We start from the raw sequence: 20,854 nt of genomic DNA, 5'->3' as shown, positions 1-20,854 counted from the left end.
CGAGTTTCTCGAAGATTTTGGATAGCAATGGTAAGTTTGATATTGGCCTATAGTTGTTTACATCTGTAGGGTCACCACCTTTATGTATTGGTGTAACCCTTGCTGTCTTGAGTAGTGTTGGGAAGGCGCTAGTTTCTAGTAACTTGTTAAAAAGTAATGTAATAGCGTGCGAAAGGACATGGGCCGCTCGCTTGTACAATAATAGTGGGGCGTGAGACAGATTCCCTGAGCTATTTTTAAGTGACTTTATAATCGCAGTGACTTCCGTGGGCTCAATTAGTACAAGATAGAAGGAATTTGGGAAGAGAGAGAGAGAGAGAGAGAGAGAGAGAGAGAGAGAGAGAGAGAGAGAGAGAGAGAGAGAGAGAGAGAGAGAGAGAGAGAGAGAGAGAGAGAGAGAGAGAGAGAGAGATTGGGGTGAGAGAGGAAAGGAGTATTAAATTTTCACGAAACATCAACAAGAATATGTGATAACCAATAAACTAGAAATGATGACCAGGATATTGGAATTTTACCAGGGTAACATCGTCTCCCGGAGAGAGAGAGAGAGAGAGAGAGAGAGAGAGAGAGAGAGAGAGAGAGAGAGAGAGAGAGAGAGAGAGAGAGAGAGAGAGAGAGAGAGAGAATTCAGAAATCTTTAAAAGCACTCCATCATTATTTAATTAAAAAAAATAATAATAATGGCTGCACTTCATTCAACTTTCTCACATTTCATTTTAGTCCTGGACTTAATTCCCATCAGCCTCCGTGATGCCTTGAAATATGACCAGCCAGGATTAAGAATCTTACATCCTGGAAGACGTGGAAAAGTACGAGTTAGAAGCTAGAATATGAGGTGGGTGTGCTGAGGTCTTACGTGCCTCATGCACAGTGCAGACATAATACTCCTTACCTACCTGGAGGGTGTCTCGGGGGATCAACGCCCCCGCGGGCCGGTCCTAGACCAGACACTCTTAGTTTGTACAGTATCTTTTGAAATCCAGGAAAATTCAGACTGGCAACAGGAAAAACAATGCTTTAGAGTTTGAATATTAAATGAATATAAAGGCTGGTTACAGCAGCGTTCTGAAGACAACCTTGAAGACAAAACAAAAAAATATGTACAGAAAGAACATTTATTGCGGCAGTGTTTCACTCTACTCTGATCGAAAAGTGCACTACATCAAGCGAAACATTGTCATACTGAAAAGTTGCTCTCTACCTGTGTCATTTCTTCATAAAAACGAAGTATACAAGTTTGCAGTCAGTCGGTATATCATATACACAAGTTCTGAGATCTTGAATATGACATGTATGCAGATATTAGGATTTTAGGAAAATGAACGCATAATAACCTCGCCACTTTATATTATTATTGATTTTTATTAAGTCTGAACTATACTGACATTCACTGAAGCAATCTGTGGACAAGGAGTTACATTAAACATTGAAAGTCATCTTACCCAGAAGACTGGTCAGATACGTGTTCATCTTGACCACACACACTCAAACAAGTATACACTGATCAAGATATATATTTATTAAGGAGACGTTTCGGCACGAATGGCGTCTTCAGTCCTAATGCAGAGATGCTAAGACGATGAGTGTATACACTGTGTGAGTGTATACACTGTATGAGTGTATACACTGCATGAGTGTATTCACTACATGAGGTCAGGTGAACGTAGGTTCAAAGTAGACTAAGATATTAAACTTGACATCTAGGATAATCTCAAATAATGTTGGAAAAAGGTAAATATAACTGAGGGTGGAAGACCTCCTGCGGTAATGTTTCACTGATACACAATACCGACAAGTTGATGAATTAAACATTCACAATATCTAGGTATTTATATTTTGTATAAAAAGATGTTTCGCCACCCAATGGTTTTATTAGTACAATACAAGGACAATACAAGGACAATATAAGGACAATACAAGGACATAAACAGAAGACAGTAGAAGAGGAGGCAATCAGCTCCTCCGCCTGGAAGCAAGTGTTGAGTACCATATCTTGATGAATCTGAAGCACAGACAGGAAGATGGGCGCTTATATACTGGAGTCAAATGAGGTGGAGGAGAGGAAGGCATTGTTAGTGGTAGGCGGGACCCACCAGCGGAAGTAGGTCACCCAAAGAGCTGGGCCAGAGATTAGCTAGTAAGTTGTAGAGATTTCTTCTGTACCAAGATTCCATCATGTTGCTGTATCTGACAAGCAATTAAGCAAGATATTTTATACATGTGTGTAATTCATCATCTGCAGTATTCCTTGGTTGAGTGGTGTCATCTAATGGCGATGTTAAGGTTGTGTGGCAATCGTTTGGCCAGGGCTCAAGATATTCTGTAGCTGCCTGATTTTTGTTGTATGGTGATAGTTCTTGCTAATATTGCTGCTTCCAAGCACATGCATCTGGGCCAATAATTTTCGAGACCTATTAGTTTCGCTTCACTGAACTTCTTGATGTGTCTCCCTGCTGCTCTATGCTGAACGCAGATGTTAAATAAGAACAAAGAAACAATGACACCAGCAAGGCTAGCGTATACACCATACCTTGCGAAGGTTGCGACAAAAAGTACGCAGGCGAAACATCAAGAACAACTGAACTCAGACATCACGAACACAGAAACGCTTGAAGACAGGATGATCAAATTAACGTCTGTGTTCAGCACTGAACAGCAGAGGAACACGTTCAACATAGAACAATAGAGAGACACTTTCAATATAGAGCAGCAGAGGGATACATTATGAATCGTAATAAAGGCAGAATTCCTTCACTGTAGCTATAGTAAAATGTTACATTAGTTACACATGTGTCCTTGTACCTAACATACACATGATGGTCAACGAAGCGAAATTCATAGTTCCCTAAAAATCTTTTGCCCAGACGCAGGTGTCTGGAAGCGGAACTGATAGCCAACACCTTGCCACAGAAGTCCAGCAGCTACAGAACATCCAGAACTCTGGCCCAGTGATTGTTACACAACATTAACACTGCCAGTAGATGACACCACTGCAGCAAGAAACACTGCAAGAGGGCTGTCAGCCTCGCTTTTTTTACCATCTCTTTATCAGGATTGAAGAAGTCACTAGGGCGAAACGTCTCCTTAATATATGTCTTGATCAGTACATATGCGTCTTTTACCTACAACATGCAACAACAATTGCATAATCAAATTCTCAAAATTAGTTTGTTCCCATTGAATGAGGGGGAAAAATGTCTGCATCTTAGATATCTTTAACAATAAAATCATTAGGTCGTGTTATAGGTTACATTATCTCCATACAGCATTTGTTTGATCTTGTTGCTGCAGTGTATGAATACAGTATCAGGATTGCACATATTAGCCAATGAAATAGTTCGTCATATTTAAGGACACAGTTTCTCTAGTGTGTGGTCCTGTCTCTATATAGTTTATTTCGTATGACTGAGATTTCCGAACAAACCTAACTGTTAAAGTTACTCCGTATTATCAATGGTGTACAATACCGACAAGTTGATGGCTAATACATGTTCAACACGAGGTATTTTAATTGGCGAAACGTTCCGCTTGGGTTGCAGAATTCATCAGTCCAATACGGAGATGAATCATGGAGACATTAGATGAAGTGGAGAGGTAGCCTAAGACTTAGGCTTAGCGACTGATTGTGTTCCATGAACTCTGAGAGACATACTTACCTCAGACTACCTCTCCACTTAGTCTACTCTCTTCAAGATGGTAATTCATCTCTACAGTCGACTGATGAAGCTTGCAGTGTTGAACATGTGTCCTACAGAAGCAACATTTCAGTCTAGTTTTAGTATACAATATCTCTTAGTATACTGACCTCTGCCTCCAGTTCCTGTTCCTGTTACCAGAGCGGCGGTACTGGAACCTGGTGTGAGAGTCCCTCATGGAGCGCTGGTACCGCTTCATCTTCACCCAGCTTCTGCCGGCGGCGTCGAAGGTACACCACACCGTGATCACCACAGACACCATCACGCACCAGTTGCACACCACAATACCTGGGGTGCGGGTGAGTGGGAGAGAGTGATTAGTGATGAACGCCTGACTTAACCCAGCCACTCAAAACCCTTACGTCGCGAAAACCACGCATTTATGCGACGGTTAGCAGGTTCGAGTCCTGCTGTGGACGCAGAGACAATGTTTATATATATATATAAATATATATATATATATATATATATATTTATATATATATATATATATATGTATATATTTATATATATATATATATGTCGTGCCGAATAGGCAGAACTTGCGATCTTGGCTTAAATAGCAACACTCATCTTGCCATATAGGACAAGTGAAAATTTGTGTATGCAATAATTTCGCCAAAATCATTCTGAACCTAACGAAAAAAATATATTTCACTGTGTTTGTTTAGTATTAAATTATTGTAAACAAATCTAAAATATATTTAGTTGGGTTAGGCTAAAATTAATTGTTCTTGTTATAATAAGGTTAGGTAAGTTTTCTAAGATTCTTTTGGTGTAAAATTAAAAGTTTTTACATTAACATTAATGAAAAAAATATATCTTTGAACGCATAAGAGAAAATTTTAGAAAAGACTTAATTTTAAATGAGTTCTTGCTAATTGACCAGTTTTACATATTCGGCACGACATATATATATATATATATATATATATATATATATATATATATATATATGTATATATATATATATATATATATATATATATATATATATATATATATATATATATATATATATATATATATATTCATAACGATAATTTCTAAAGGGGGTGGACCGGTAAACCAGCGGAAGACCTCAGTCAAATAGCCAAAAGCTGTAGCTGCGGGTCATTATATGACCAAGACCCTCGTCAGGAAGCACTTGTCCTGTTTCCTGACAAACCTTACCTAACCTAAGCCCAAAAATGCAACACTACCACATCAAAATTCATTAGGTCATCCATTACATAAACCAAACATACATGAACTTGACCACTTCGAACGTCCGAGCAGCGTTTTTACTTAATATGTCTCAAGTCTATGCTAATCGCTGATATTTTCAATTATTTAATAATTTTGTTAATGTCCCAATTAGCCTATAGTAAATTTGAGCTTAATTAGGCTGCGTCAGATAAGAGCCTAAGAAATGTGTTCATTCAGAGATCATATTTAAATAAACTTAAGCCATTTCTCGGAGCATCTGTTGTTCTTGACCTTATTTACGACACTCTTAAGTATCAAGGCGTCCTTTATATGTAAGTACCTCATAACGTGTTCTTTGTGTGTACGCACCTAGCATGGCGTCCTTGATGTGTGTACGTACCTAGCATGGCGTTCTTGATGTGTGTACGTACTTAGCATGGCATCCTTGATGTACGTATGTACGTACCTAGCATGGCGTACTTGATGTGTACGTACCTAGCTTGGCATCCTTGATGTGTGTACGTACCTAGAATGGCATCATTGATGTGTGTACGTACCTAGTATGGCGTCCTTGATGTATGTATGTACGTACCTAGCATGGAGTACTTGATGTGTACGTTCCTAGCATGGCATTCTTGATGTGTGTACGTACCTAGCATGGCGTACTTGATGTGTACGTACCTAGCATGGCATCCTTGATGTGTGTACGTACCTAGAATGGCATCATTGATGTGTGTACGTACCTAGTATGGCGTCCTTGATGTATGTATGTACGTACCTAGCATGGCGTCCTTGATGTGTGTACGTACCTAGCATGGTATCCTTGATGTATGTATGTACGAACCTAGCATGGAGTACTTGATGTGTACGTACCTAGCATGGCATCATTGATGTGTGTACGTACCTAGAATGACATCATTGATGTGTATACCTACCTAGTATGGTGTCCTTTATGTTTGTATGTACGTACCTAGCATGGCGTCCTTGATGTTTGTATGTACGTATCTAACATGGCGTCCTTGATGTGTGTAAGTACCTAGCATGGCGTCCTTGATGTATGTATGTACGTACCTAGCATGGCGTACTTGATATGTACGTACCTAGCAGTGCATCCTTGATGTGTGTACGTACCTAGAATGGCATCATTGATGTGTGTACGTACCTAGTATGGCGTCCTTGGCAGTCTTGGAGGTACAAGTCTGGTAGTGCTGACTAAGCCACACCACGCCCAGCACCACCCACACCAGCTCTGCCACCAGCACCGCTGTCAAACATCATCACACCCTCAGTCACAATGTTAGTAGCACAGCAGTAAAAATAATTGTATCAGGTAGTAGTCGTCGTAGTAGTACCAGTAGTAGTCGCAGTAGTACCAGTAGTAGTCGTAGCAGTACCAGTAGTGCTCGTCGTAATAGTAGTAGTACCAGTAGTAGTCGTAGCAGTACCAGTAGTAGTCGTAGTAGTACCAGTAGTGGTCGTCGTAGTAGTAGTAGTAGTACCAGTAGTAGTAGTACCAGTAGTAGTCGTCGTAGTAGTCGTACCAGTAATAATCGTCTTAGTAGTAGTACCAGTAGTAGTCGTCGTAGTAGCAGTACCAGTAATAATCGTCGTAGTAGTAGTACCAGTAGTAGTCGTCGTATTAGTAGTACCAGTAATAATCGTCGTAGTAGTAGTACCAGTAGTAGTCGTCGTAGTAGTAGTACCAGCAATAATCGTCGTAGTAGTAGTACCAGTAGTAGTCGTCGTAGTAACAGTAGTAGTCGTCTTCGTTGTAGTAGTACCAGTAGTAGTCGTCGTAGTACGAGTACTCGTCGTCGTAGTAGTCGTACCAGTAATAATCGTCTTAGTAGTAGTACCAGTAGCAGTCGTCGTAGTAGTAGTACCAGTAATAATCGTCGTAGTAGTAGTACCAGTAGTAGTCGTCGTAGTAGTACCAGTAGTCGTAGTAATACCAGTAGTAGTCGTCGTAGTAATAGTAGTAGTCGTCGTCGTAGTAGTAACAGCAGTAGTCGTCATCGTCGTAGTACCAGTAGTAGTCGTCGTAGTGTAGTCCTAGTAGTTGTCGTCGTAGTGCCAGTAGTAGTAGTCGTAGTAGTTGTACCAGTACTAGTCGTCGTAGCAGTAGTACCAGTAGTAGTCATCGTCGTAGTAGTACCAGTAGTAGTCGTCGTAGTGCCAGTACTGGTTGTCGCAGTAGTAGTAGTACCATTAGTAGTCGTCGCTGTAGTAGTACCAGTAGTAGTCGTCGTGGTAATAGTACCAGTGGCAATCGTTGTAGGAGTATCAGTAGTAGTTATCGTAGTACCAGTCATCGTAATAGTACCAGTAGCAGTCGTAGTAGTATCAGAAGAAGTCGTAGTAGTATCAGTAATAGTCGTAGTAGTACCAGTAGTAGTTGTCGTAGTAGTACCAGTAGTAGTCATCGTAGAAGTACCAAATAGTAACGGTAGTAGTCGTAGTACCAGCAGTCGTTGTAATACCAGCAGAAGCAGTCATAGTAGTACCTGTGGTAATCGTCGTATTAGTACCAGTAGTAATCATCGTAGTAGTAGTCGTGGTAGTACAAGTAGTAGTCGTCGTAGTAGTAGTATTATTCGTCGTAGTAGTACCAGTTATAGCCGTTGTAGCAGTACCAGTAGCAGTCGTCGTAGTAGCAAAACTATTCGCCGTCGTAGTAACAGTAGTATTACCAATAGTCGTCGTAGTAGTACCAGTAGTCGTCGTAGTAGTACCAGTAGCAGTCGTTGTAGAAGTAATAGTTACAGTAAAAGTTCACAACAAATTTAGAAACTTGAAAATTGAGGTGTCGGTCAGTCATCCATCAGGAGAGAGGGAAATTTGAGAGTGAATTCTATATGCACTAGGATGGAAGGACGGGTACTAGCACACCATTCATTAAATAACTTTCCTGCAGGCATCTCCCCTTCAAATGTAATATATAACCATGACAGGTTATTGAACGTAATGAAGAGTTTTTACGAGGATAGTGAGGGTCAGGTTAAAGTATGTAAGAGAGAGAGAGATTATCTCCCAGTAAAGGTTGGCCTTAGACAAGGATATGTGATGTCATCGTGGTTGTTCAATATATTTATAAATGAGGTTGTAAGAGAAGTAAATGCTCGGGTGATGACAAGAGGTGTGGGGGTTAAAAGATAAAGAATCTAACACAAAGTGGGAGTCGTCACAGTTGCTCTTTGCTGATGACACTGTGTTTTTGGGAGATTCTGAAGAGAAGTTGCAGAGGTTGGTGGATGAATTTGGTAGGGTATGTAAAAGAAGAAAATTAAAAGTGAATATAGGAGAGAGTAAGGTGATGAGGATAACAAAACAATTAGGTAACGAAAGACTGGATATCAAATTGGAGGGAGAGAGTGTGGAGGAGGTGAATGTATTCAGATATTTTGGAGTGAAGGTGAATCACAGAACTAACAAGGGGAAAAAGCTGAGTGGTGCACTGAGGAGTCTGTGGAGACAAAGAACTTTATCCATGGAAGCAAAGAGGGGAATATATGAAAGTATAGTTATATCAATGCTCTTAAATGGGTGTGAAGCATGGGTGGTGAATGTTGCAACAAGGAGAAGGCTGGAGGCAATGGAGTTGTCTTATCTGAGGGCATTGTGTGGTGTGAATATAATGCAGAGAATTCGTAATTTGGAAATTAGTAGGAGGTGCGGGATTACCAAAACTATTATCCAGAGAGCTGAGGAGGGGTTGTTGAGTTGGTTCAGACATATAGAGAGGAGGAAACAAAATAGAATGACTTCGAGAGTGTATAAATCTGTAGTGGAGGGAAGGCGGGGAGGGTGGAAAGGTTTTGTGCATGCGTGAGCGTGTTAGAGAGGAGCGAAAAGAGACAAATGGTTTTTAGGACTTGACCTGCTGTTGGAGTGTAAGCAGGGTAATATTTATGAAGGGATTCGGGGAAACCTAAAGACTGGACTTGAGTCCTGGAGATGGGAAGTACAGTGCCGGCACTCTGAAGGAGGGGTGTTAATGTTGCAGTTGCTGATGAAGATGAGAAGCGAGATGACACTCCCCTCCGGGGGAGTCGCCGCAAGAGAGAAGAAGATGTTACCCTCCAGCCGGAGGGCCCAAGAAAGAAGACAGAAGAAAGAAGATGAGCGACACCCCCAACCGGGGGCCACAGCCGGGTCGCCATATGGAAAAGACCCGGGCCGGAAGTACCGGCGAATCTCTAATGAATGAATGAATGAATGTTGCAGTTTTATAACTGTAGTGTAAAGCAACCTTCTGGCAAGACACTGATGGAGTAAATGAGGGTGAAAGTTTTTTTCTTTTTCTGGCCACCCTGCCTTGGTGGGAAACGGCCGATGTGTTAATAAAAAAAATAATAAAAAAATATGATTTTTTTAAAGAGGACCGGTAAGCCAGCGGAAGGCCTCGGTCAGATTACCAAAAGCTCCAGCTCTGGGTCATCATATGACTAAGACCCGCGTCAAGAAACACTTGTCCTGTGTTTCTCAAATAATATAATTTCAAATAGGATCATTACAAACCAGCCACATTGTTTGACTATATATTGCAGTGGCCGCAATATGCGACCCATTTGCCATTTTTAGATTTTTTTTTAATTGACAAAAGCTGGGTTATCGTCATCGTGAATGTCAATGAGATGAAAAATGTATCACACAATATATATAATACTGACAAACGTATAAATAAAATAAGCACAGTTGCCACGTTAACACATTTCTATTCAGGATATTTCTGGATGTTTCTCTCACCAGGAGCCTAATCGAACATTGGAATGATAAAACTACTGGTGAGCGAAACATTGATAAACTCCCAATGAGCGAAACAGAAGAATCATAATACGATTGTACCTTTTTTTCAGGAGAATGGTGGGGGTTTGAACTTGAGGTCAAGAGTGTGCTGGTAATCTATCACGGTACTGTGATGGCTACCATGTATGTGACAGTCATATTCCAGGTGATGTCTGCAGGCGTCTCTATGTGGCACAACAACTTCATGTTTCATATAGCCAAAGCCTCACCACCAACAACCCATGTGATAAATCTAGCTCTTGTCTGTGAACCAAGAGTGGTGACTCCATGCACCCAAACTAGGGTTTACTTGCGTCACTGACACTCCAGGATGTACGCCGCTCTCAAGTTTTCCACCTTCAATGGAACCATTTGTTAAGAAATGACTAGCGCCCACCATGACCTGGCAGGATGTTCCTAAGATGACCGCACTGACTGTGATGTCAGCAGATCATCATCCCACTAAGGCTGTGCATGCATACACTCTTCATTATAAACACCATGTGAAACTTAAAACACTTTCTGCCATGTAAACAAGTCTTTAATTAACAATAATCACCTGATGACGCACTAGCTCAACCTTTTATCACTCTCTAATAACAAGAGGGTTGTCTGGGGGGTATTATTTATAGAGCAGCGGCTGTGATCCATCATATATCACGTATACTTTCATATACCACACATACTGTCATACACCAAGCATACTTTCTTACACTACACATATTATCATATATACCACACATACTGTTATATACCACGCACACTCTTATATACTGCACATCAAGTTATCAAGCTCTCAGACAACATCAAGTTATCAAGCTCTGAGACAACATCAAGTTATCAAGCTCTCAGACAACATCAAGTTATCAAGCTCTGAGACAACATCAAGTTATCAAGCTCTGAGACAACATCAAGTTATCAAGCTCTGAGACAACATCAAGTTATCAAGCTCTGAAACAACATCAAGTTATCAAGCTCTCAGACAACATCAAGTTATCAAGCTCTCAGACAACATCAAGTTATCAAGCTCTGAGACAACATCAAGTTATCAAGCTCTGAGACAACATCAAGTTATCAAGCTCTGAGACAACATCAAGTTATCAAGCTCTGAGACAACATCAAGTTATCAAGCTCTGAGACAACATCAAGTTATCAAGCTCTCAGACAACATCAAGTTATCAAGCTCTGAAACAACATCAAGTTATCAAGCTCTCAGACAACATCAAGTTATCAAGCTCTGAGACAACATCAAGTTATCAAGCTCTGAGACAACATCAAGTTATCAAGCTCTGAGACAACATCAAGTTATCAAGCTCTATCATAACTTAATGTTATCAAGCTCACATTGTCACGACATAAGCTCACATACAACATCAGAAGAGATGTCATCTAATCTCTAGAATTATGCAGTCGACCAGTTGAGCCAATAATCCTGAAGTATAACCTTTCATCAATAACAAAACACAACCCAGGCACTGAGCTTCTACTGGTGGAGACTCGGGCAGCAAGAAACCCAGAAGTTACTCTGAATTACGACGATCCCTGACGGACTCTTTAGCCTGGACCTCTGAATTTGTACCCACGAGACTACCAAATTGAAGTTTACGGGGAACATTTTCCTTGTCCCCCCCCCCATTCCCTCCGAAATTTAAAACTTAAATAAAATACTCTCGATGTCTTAGCTATATGTATATAGATACATGCTTGAGAAAACCCTAAGGAACCATAAAATATTGAAAAAAAAATAACGTTTTAAAACCAAGGGTGAAATATTGTGATTTCTGGCTATTGTTTCTTTAAAATATACAGTATATGAAGTGACTGACAATACACCCAAATTTGGAAGTAAGTGCAATAAGCACTGGCCAACAGCAGAAGTATAAACCTACGTACATGAACTGTGGTAGACCTTCGTCAGTTGATTATGACTTGATAAAACTACGTTTTTGTTCCACGACACGTTCTTGTTTCATTACACATTCTTGTTCCACGACACGTTCTTGTTTCATTACACGCTCTTGGTCCACGACACGTTCTTGTTCCATTACACATTCTTGTTCCACGACACGTTCTTGTTTAATTACACGCTCTTGGTCCACGACACGTTCTTGTTCCATTACACATTCTTGTTCCACGACACGTTCTTGTTTAATTACACGCTCTTGGTCCACGACACGTTCTTGTTCCATTACACATTCATGTTCCACGACATGTTCTTGTTCCATGCTACGTTCTTGTTCCACGACGCGTTCTTGTTCCGTTACACATTCTTGTTCCATTACATATTCATGTTCCACGACATGTTCTTGTTCAATGCTACGTTCTTAAGAACATAAGAGCATAAGAAAGGAGGAACACTGCAGGAGGCCTGCTGACCCATACTAGGCAGGTCCTTTACAATTCATCCCACTAACAAAACATTTGCCCAACCCAATTTTCAATGCCACCCAAGAAATAAGCTCTGATGTGAAAGTCCCACTCAAATCCAACCCCTCCCACTCATGTACTTATCCAACCTAAATTTGAAACTACCCAAAGTCCCAGCCTCAATAACCCAACTAGGTAGACTGTTCCACTCATCAACTACCCTATTTCCAAACCAATACTTTCCTATGTCCTTTCTAAATCTAAACTTATCTAATTTAAATCCATTACTGCGGGTTCTCTCTTGGAGAGACATCCTCAAGACCTTATTAATATCCCCTTTATTAATACCTATCTTCCACTTATACACTTCGATCAGGTCTCCCCTCATTCTTCGTCTAACAAGTGAATGTAACTTAAGAGTCTTCAATCTTTCTTCATAAGGAAGATTTCTAATGCTATGTATTATTTTAGTCATCCTACGCTGAATGTTTTCTAACGAATTTATGTCCATTCTGTAATATGGAGACCAGAACTGAGCTGCATAATCTAGGTGAGGCCTTACTAATGATGTATAAAGCTGCAGTATGACCTCTGGACTTCTGTTGCTTACACTTCTTGATATAAATCCCAGTAATCTATTTGCCTTATTACGTACGCTTAGGCATTGCTTTCTTGGTTTAAGGTTGCTGCTCATCATAACCCCCAAGTCCTTTTCGCAATCTGTATGGCTAAGTTCTACATCATTTAACTTATAAGTACTAGGGTTATGGGCACTCCCAAGCTTCAGAACCTTGCATTTATCTACATTGAACTGCATCTGCCACTTTTCTGGCCAAGAATAGAGCTTGTTTAAATCCTCCTGAAGTTCCATAACATCTACGTTTGAATCAATTATCCTACCTATCTTTGTGTCATCGGTGAATTTGCTCATATCACTAGTAATTCCCTCATCAAGATCATTGATATATATTATAAACAACAACGCCACTTGTTACAGATCCCCACTCGGATTTAACCTCATTTATGGACACTCTCTGCTTCCTGTCAGTGAGCCATGACTCGATCCACGAGAGCACTTTTCCCCCAATGCCATGAGCTGCCACTTTCTTTAACAGTCTATGGTGTGGAACTCTATCAAAAGCCTTACTAAAATCTAAGTAAATAATATCAAATTCTTTATCGTGGTCAACAGCCTCAAAACCTTTACTGAAGAAAGTTAATAAATTAGTTAGACAAGACCGGCCTCTTGTGAATCCATGCTGAGTATCATTAATCAAGCTATGCTTATCGAGATGGCTTCTTATAATCTCAGCTATAATTGACTCTAGTAATTTGCCTACAATTGAGGTCAGGCTTATTGGGCGGTAATTTGACGGTAACGACTTTTCCCCTGTTTTAAAAATAGGAATTACATTAGCCATCTTCCACATATCAGACACTACACCTGTTTGAAGAGATAAATTAAAAATATTAGTTAATGGTTCATAGAGTTCCATTTTGCATTCCTTTAGAACCCTTGAAAAAACCTCATCAGGACCCGGCGACTTATTTTGCTTCAGTCTGTCTATCTGCTTCACAACCATTTCACTAGTGACTGTGATGTTACATAATTTATCTTCTTCTAGCCCACTATAAAAATTAATTACTGGAATATTGTTAGTGTCTTCCTGTGTAAAAACTGAGAGAAAATAATTATTTAAAATCGAGCACATTTCATTCTCTTTGTCAGTAAGGTGCCCATAGTTATTTTTAAGGGGACCTATCTTATCTCTAACTTTTGTTCTATAGACCTGGAAAAAACTTTTTGGGTTAGTTTTAGAATCCCTAGCAACTTTAATTTCATAGTCCCTTTTAGCTTTTCTTATCCCCTTTTTAATGTCCCTCTTAATGTCAATATACTGATTCATAAGATGACCCTCACCTCTTTTGATACGCCTATAAATTCCTTTCTTATGCCCTAGTAGATATTTGAGCCTATTATTCATCCATTTTGGGTCATTTCTATTTGATCTAATTTCTTTATATGTGATAAACGTTCTTTGAGCAGCATGTATAGTGTTCAGAAAACTGTCATATTGATAGCTCTCTTCGTTACCCCAGTCAACAGATGATAAGTGTTCTCTAAGCCCATCGTAATCTGCTAAGCGAAAATCTGGGACTGTTACTGAGTTATCGCTACTATCGTACTTCCATTCAATGCTAAATGTAATTGATTTGTGGTCGCTAGCACCCAGTTCCTCTGAAATTTCTAAATTATTAACAAGGGATTCATTGTTAGCCATAACTAAGTCAAGCAGGTTATTTCCCCTTGTAGGTTCTGTCACAAACTGCTTCAAAAAACAATCCTGAACTACTTCTAAGAAGTCGTATGATTCTAAATACCCAGTCAAGAAATTCCAATCAATATGACTAAAGTTAAAGTCTCCTAGAATTACTACATTATCGTGGCTTGTGGCCTTAACAATTTCCTCCCATAGTAGTCTCCCTTGGTCCCTATCTAAGTTTGGGGGACGGTATATCACTCCTAAAATCAGTTTTTCATGCCCCTCTGAAAATTCTATCCAAACAGACTCTGTATGTGTTACTTCAGACTTAATACCCGTTTTTATGCAACAGTTCAAGCGATCTCGGACATACAATGCCACCCCACCCCCCTTCCCGATACTTCTATCTACTTGGAACAATTTAAAGCCCTGAATATGATATTCCGCAGGCATGTCCCGAGTTTTTGAATTAAACCACGTCTCAGTTAAGGCAAATACATCAATGTTACCTGCACTAGCAACTAATCTCAACTCGTCCATCTTATTCCTAGCACTACGTCAATTAGCATAATAAACATTGAAAGACTTTCCTTTCTCTTTACCCTTCATGTTCATTTCTGTTTTTCTACTAAACCTATTACCGTCCTTATCACCCAGTGTCACTGGCTTTTCAATATCTACCTCGTTCTGCTTATTACTAGTTCCCCTAGAACTCGTAATATTACTACACTGGGACACGTTCTTGTTCCGTTACACATCCTTGTTCCACGAAACGTTCTTGTTCCATTACACATTCTTGTTCCACGACACGTTCTTGTTCCATTACACGCTCTTGGTCCACGACACGTTCTTGTTCCATTACACGTTCTTGTTCCATTACACGTTCTTGTTCCATTACAGGTTCTTGTTCCACGACACGTTCTTGTTCCATTAAACGCTCTTGGTCCACGAAACGTTCTTGTTCCATCACACATTCTTGTTCCACGACACGTTCTTGTTCCATTACACGCTCTTGGTCCACGAAACGTTCTTGTTCCATTACACATTCTTGTTCCACGACACGTTCTTGTTCCATTACACGTTCTTGTTTCATTACAGGTTCTTGTTCCACGACACGTTCTTGTTCCATGCTACGTTGTTGTTCTACGACACGTTGTTGTTCCACGACACGTTCTTGCTTCACGACACGTTCTTGTTCCACGACACGTTCTTGTTCCGTTACGCGTTCTTGTTCCACGACATGCTCTTGTTCCCTGCTATGTTCTTGTTCCACGACACGTTCCATTACACATTCTTGTTCCATTACACGTTCTTGTTCCATTACACGCTCTTATTCCACGACACGTTCTTGTTCTTTGCTACGTTCCTGTTCCACGACACGTTGTTGTTCCACGACACGTTGTTGTTCCACGACATGTTCTTGTTCCATTGCACGTTCTTCTTCCACGACACGCTCTTCCTCCGTGCTACGTTCTTGTTCTATGCTATGTTCCTGTTCCACGACACGATCTTGTTCCTTTACACATTCTTGTTCCATTACATGTTCTTGTTCCATTACACGTTCTTGTTCCATTACACGTTCTTGTTCCACGTCACATTCTTGCTCCATAGTATGTTCTTGTTCCACGACACGTTCTTGTTCCACGACACGTTCTTGTTCCATGCTAGGTTCTTGTTCCATGCTATGTTCTTGTTCCACGACACGTTCTTGTTCCACAATACGTTCTTGTTCCACAACACGTTCTTGCTTCACGACACGTTCTTGTTCCACAACACGTTCTTGTTCGACAAACGTTCTTGCTCCACAACACGTTCTTGTTCCATGCAAATTTCTTGTTCCACTACACGTTCTTGTTCCATGCTATGTTTTGTTCCACGACACGTTCTTGTTCCAAGACACGTTGTTGTTTCATCACACTTTCTTGTACCACGACACGTTCTTGTTCCATTACACGTTCTTGTTCCATTACACGTTCTTGTTCCAAGACACGTTCTTGTTCCACAACACGTTCTTGTTGCACAGCACGTTTTTGTTACACGACATGTTCTTGTTCCACGACACGTTCTTGTTCCACAACAAGTTCTTGTTCCAAAACATTCTTATTCCACGACACGTTCTTGTTCCATGATAAGTTCTTGTTTCACGACACGTTCTTGTTCCATGATGCGTTCTTGTCCCACAACACGTTCTTGTTCCACAACACGTTCTTGTTCCATGACACGTTCTTGCTCCACGACACGTTCTTGCTCCACGACACGTTCTTGTTCCACAACACGTTCTTGTTCCACAACACGTTCTTGCTCCACGACACGTTCTTGCTCCACGACACGTTTTTGTTTCACAACAGGTTCTTGTTCCACGACACGTTCTTGTTCCACGACACGTTTTTGTTCCACGACACGTTCTTGTTCCACAACACGTTCTTGTTCCACGACAAGTTCTTGTTCCACGATACGTTCTTGTTCCACGACACGTTCTTGTTCCGCGACACGTTCTTGTTCCACGATACGTTCTTGTTCCAAGACAAGTTCTTGTTCCACGACACGTTCTTGTTCCACGACACGTTCTTGTTCCACGACAAGTTCTTGTTACACGACAAGTTCTTGTTCAATGACACGTTCTTGTTATACGACACGTTCCTGTTCCACAACACGTTCTTGTTCCACGACACGTTCTTGCTCCACGACACATTCTTGCTCAACGACAAGTTCTTGCTCCACGACACGTTCTTGTTCTACGACACGTTCTTGTTCCACGACACGCTCCTGTTCCACGACACGTTCTTGTTCCACGACACGTTCTTGTTCCATGACACGTTCTTGTTCCACGACACGTTCTTATTCCACGACACGTTCTTGTTCCACGACACGTTCTTGTTGCACGACACGTTCTTGTTCCACGACACGTTCTTATTCAACGACACGTTCTTGTTCCACGACACGCTCTTGTTCCACGACACGTTCTTGTTCCACGACACGTTTTTATTCCACGACACGTTCTTATTCCACGACACGTTCTTGTTCCACGACACGTTCTTGTTCCACGACGTTCTTATTCCACGACACGTTCTTGTTCCACGACACGTTCTTGTTCCAGGACACGTTCTTATTCCACGACACGTTCTTGTTCCACGAAACGTTCTTGTTCCACGACACGTTCTTGTTCCACGACACGTTCTTATTCCACGACACGTTCTTATTCCACGACACGTTCTTGTTCCACTACACGTTCTTGTTCCACGACACGTTCTTATTCCACGACACGTTCTTGTTCCACGACACGTTCTTGTTCCACGACACGTTCTTATTCCACGACACGTTCTTGTTCCACGACACGTTCTTGTTCCACGACACGTTCTTGTTCCACGACACGTTCTTGTTCCACGACACGTTCTTGTTCCACGACACGTTCTTGTTCCACGACACGTTCTTGTTCCACGACACGTTCTTGTTCCACGACACGTTCTTGTTGCACGACACGTTCTTGTTCCACGACACGTTCTTGTTGCACGACACGTTCTTGTTCCACGACACGTTCTTGTTGCACAACACGTTCTTGTTCCACGACACGTTCTTGTTGCACGACACGTTCTTGTTCCACGACACATTCTTGTTCCACGACACGTTCTTGTTCCACGACACGTTCTTGTTCCACGACACGTTCTTGTTCCACGACACATTCTTGTTCCACGACACGTTCTTGTTCCACGACACGTTCTTATTCCACGACACGTTCTTGTTCCACGACACGTTCTTGTTCCATGACACGTTCTTGTTCCACGACACGTTCTTATTCCACGACACGTTCTTGTTCCACGACACGTTCTTGTTCCACGACATGTTCTTATTCCACGACACGTTCTTATTCCACGACACGTTCTTGTTCCACGACACGTTCTTGTTCCACGACACGTTCTTGTTCCACGACACGTTCTTATTCCACGACACGTTCTTGTTCCACGACACGTTCTTGTTCCACGACATGTTCTTATTCCACGACACGTTCTTGTTCCACGACACGTTCTTGTTCCACGACACGTTCTTATTCCACGACACGTTCTTGTTCCACGACACGTTCTTGTTGCACGACACGTTCTTGTTCCACGACACGTTCTTGTTCCACGACACGTTCTTGTTCCACGACACGTTCTTTTTCCACGACACGTTCTTGTTCCACGACACGTTCTTGTTGCACGACACGTTCTTGTTCCACGACACGTTCTTGTTGCACGACACGTTCTTGTTCCACGACACGTTCTTGTTACACGACACGTTCTTGTTCCACGACACATTCTTGTTCCACGACACGTTCTTGTTCCACAACACGTTCTTATTCCACGACACGTTCTTGTTCCACGACACGTTCTTGTTCCACGACACGTTCTTGTTCCACGACACGTTCTTGTTCCACGACACGTTCTTGTTCCACGACACGTTCTTGTTCCACGACACATTCTTGTTCCACGACACGTTCTTGTTCCACGACACGTTCTTATTCCACGACACGTTCTTGTTCCACGATACGTTCTTGTTCCACGACACGTTCTTGTTCCACGACACGTTCTTGTTCCACGACACGTTCTTGTTCCACGACACGTTCTTGTTCCACGACACGTTCTTATTGCACGACACGTTCTTGTTGCACGACACGTTCTTGTTCCACGACACGTTCTTGTTGCAGGACACGTTCTTGTTCCACGACACGTTCTTGTTCCACGACACGTTCTTGTTCCACGACACATTCTTGTTCCACGACACGTTCTTGTTCCACGACACGTTCTTGTTCCACGACACGTTCTTATTCCACGACACGTTCTTGTTCCACGACACGTTCTTGTTCCACGACACGTTCTTGTTCCACGACACGTTCTTGTTCCACGACACGTTCTTGTTCCACGACACGTTCTTGTTCCACGACACGTTCTTGTTCCACGACACATTCTTGTTCCACGACACGTTCTTGTTCCACGACACGTTCTTATTCCACGACACGTTCTTGTTCCACGACACGTTCTTGTTGCACGACACGTTCTTGTTGCACGACACGTTCTTGTTGCACGACACGTTCTTGTTGCACGACACGTTCTTGTTGCACGACACGTTCTTGTTCCACGACACATTCTTGTTCCACGACACGTTCTTGTTCCACGACACGTTCTTGTTCCACGACACGTTTTTGTTCCACGACACGTTCTTGTTCCACGACACGTTCTTGTTCCACGACACGTTCTTATTCCACGACACGTTCTTGTTCCACTACACGTTCTTGTTCCACGACACGTTCTTATTCCACGACACGTTCTTGTTCCACGACACGTTCTTGTTCCACGACACGTTCTTGTTCCACGACACGTTCTTGTTCCACTACACGTTCTTGTTCCACGACACGTTCTTATTCCACGACACATTCTTGTTCCACGACACGTTCTTGTTCCACGACACGTTCTTGTTCCACGACACGTTTTTGTTCCACGACACGTTCTTGTTCCACGACACGTTCTTGTTCCACGACACGTTCTTGTTCCACGACACGTTCTTGTTCCACGACACGTTCTTGTTGTTCTTCACTGAAATATTTTTTTCACTGGTTATTTTAATTTTGTCTCGGTCACAACGACAACAAAGTCGTGTTTGTGGTCGTCTTCTCCGTCACAACGACAACAAAGTCGTGTGTGGGCGTCTTCCTGGCGACACTTTCTTCCTCATTAAGCTTAAAATTGTCTGCAGTCTTATTTTTTATATAAATTTCTTTAATTATTTTATGACAGGTAATAAATTACTTCTCCGTTGTCACCTGTTGTTCCAGCTTCGTCGTTGTCACCTGTTGTTCCAGCTTCGTCGTTGTCACCTGTTGTTCCATCTTCATCGTTGTCACCTGTTGTTCCAGCTTTGTCGTTGTCACCTGTTGTTCCAGCTTCGTCGTTGTCACATGTTGTTCCATCTTCATCGTTGTCACCTGTTGTTCCAGCTTCGTCGTTGTCACCTGTTGTTCCAGCTTCGTCGTTGTCACCTGTTGTTCCATCTTCATCGTTGTCACCTGTTGTTCCAGCTTCGTCGTTGTCACATGTTGTTCCAGCTTCGTCGTTGTCACCTGTTGTTCCATCTTCATCGTTGTCACCTGTTGTTCCAGCTTCGTCGTTGTCACCTGTTTTTCCAGCTTCGTCGTTGTCACTTGTTGTTCCAGCTTCGTCGTTGTCACCTGTTGTTCCATCTTCATCGTTGTCACCTGTTGTTCCAGCTTCGTCGTTGTCACCTGTTGTTCCAGCTTCGTCGTTGTCACCTGTTGTTCCAGCTTCGTCGTTGTCACCTGTTGTTCCAGCTTCGTCGTTGTCACCTGTTGTTCCAGCTTCGTCGTTGTCACCTGTTGTTCCATCTTCATCGTTGTCACCTGTTGTTCCAGCTTCGTCGTTGTCACCTGTTGTTCCAGCTTCGTCGTTGTCACCTGTTGTTCTATCTTCATCGTTGTCACCTGTTGTTCCAGCTTCGTCGTTGTCACCTGTTGTTCCATCTTCGTCGTTGTCACCTGTTTTTCCAGCTTCGTCCTTGTCACCTGTT

General features: G+C 41.8%; 1 protein-coding gene across 1 annotated transcript in view; it reads right to left on the bottom strand.

The window, feature by feature from the left end:
• The window catches only part of inaE (inactivation no afterpotential E), a gene marked incomplete in the record, with an annotated part of 149,027 nt that overhangs the window by 104,275 nt on the left and 23,898 nt on the right, over positions 1-20,854 (bottom strand). The window contains 2 exon segments of the mRNA XM_070082731.1: positions 3,806-3,983; positions 6,046-6,147. Of these exon segments, the coding sequence (XP_069938832.1) occupies positions 3,806-3,983; positions 6,046-6,147 (280 nt within the window).

This window comes from Cherax quadricarinatus, chromosome 8 (assembly GCF_038502225.1).
Source record: "Cherax quadricarinatus isolate ZL_2023a chromosome 8, ASM3850222v1, whole genome shotgun sequence".
Lineage (NCBI taxonomy): Eukaryota > Metazoa > Arthropoda > Malacostraca > Decapoda > Parastacidae > Cherax > Cherax quadricarinatus.
This window is presented reverse-complemented; position numbering and strand designations above follow the sequence as displayed.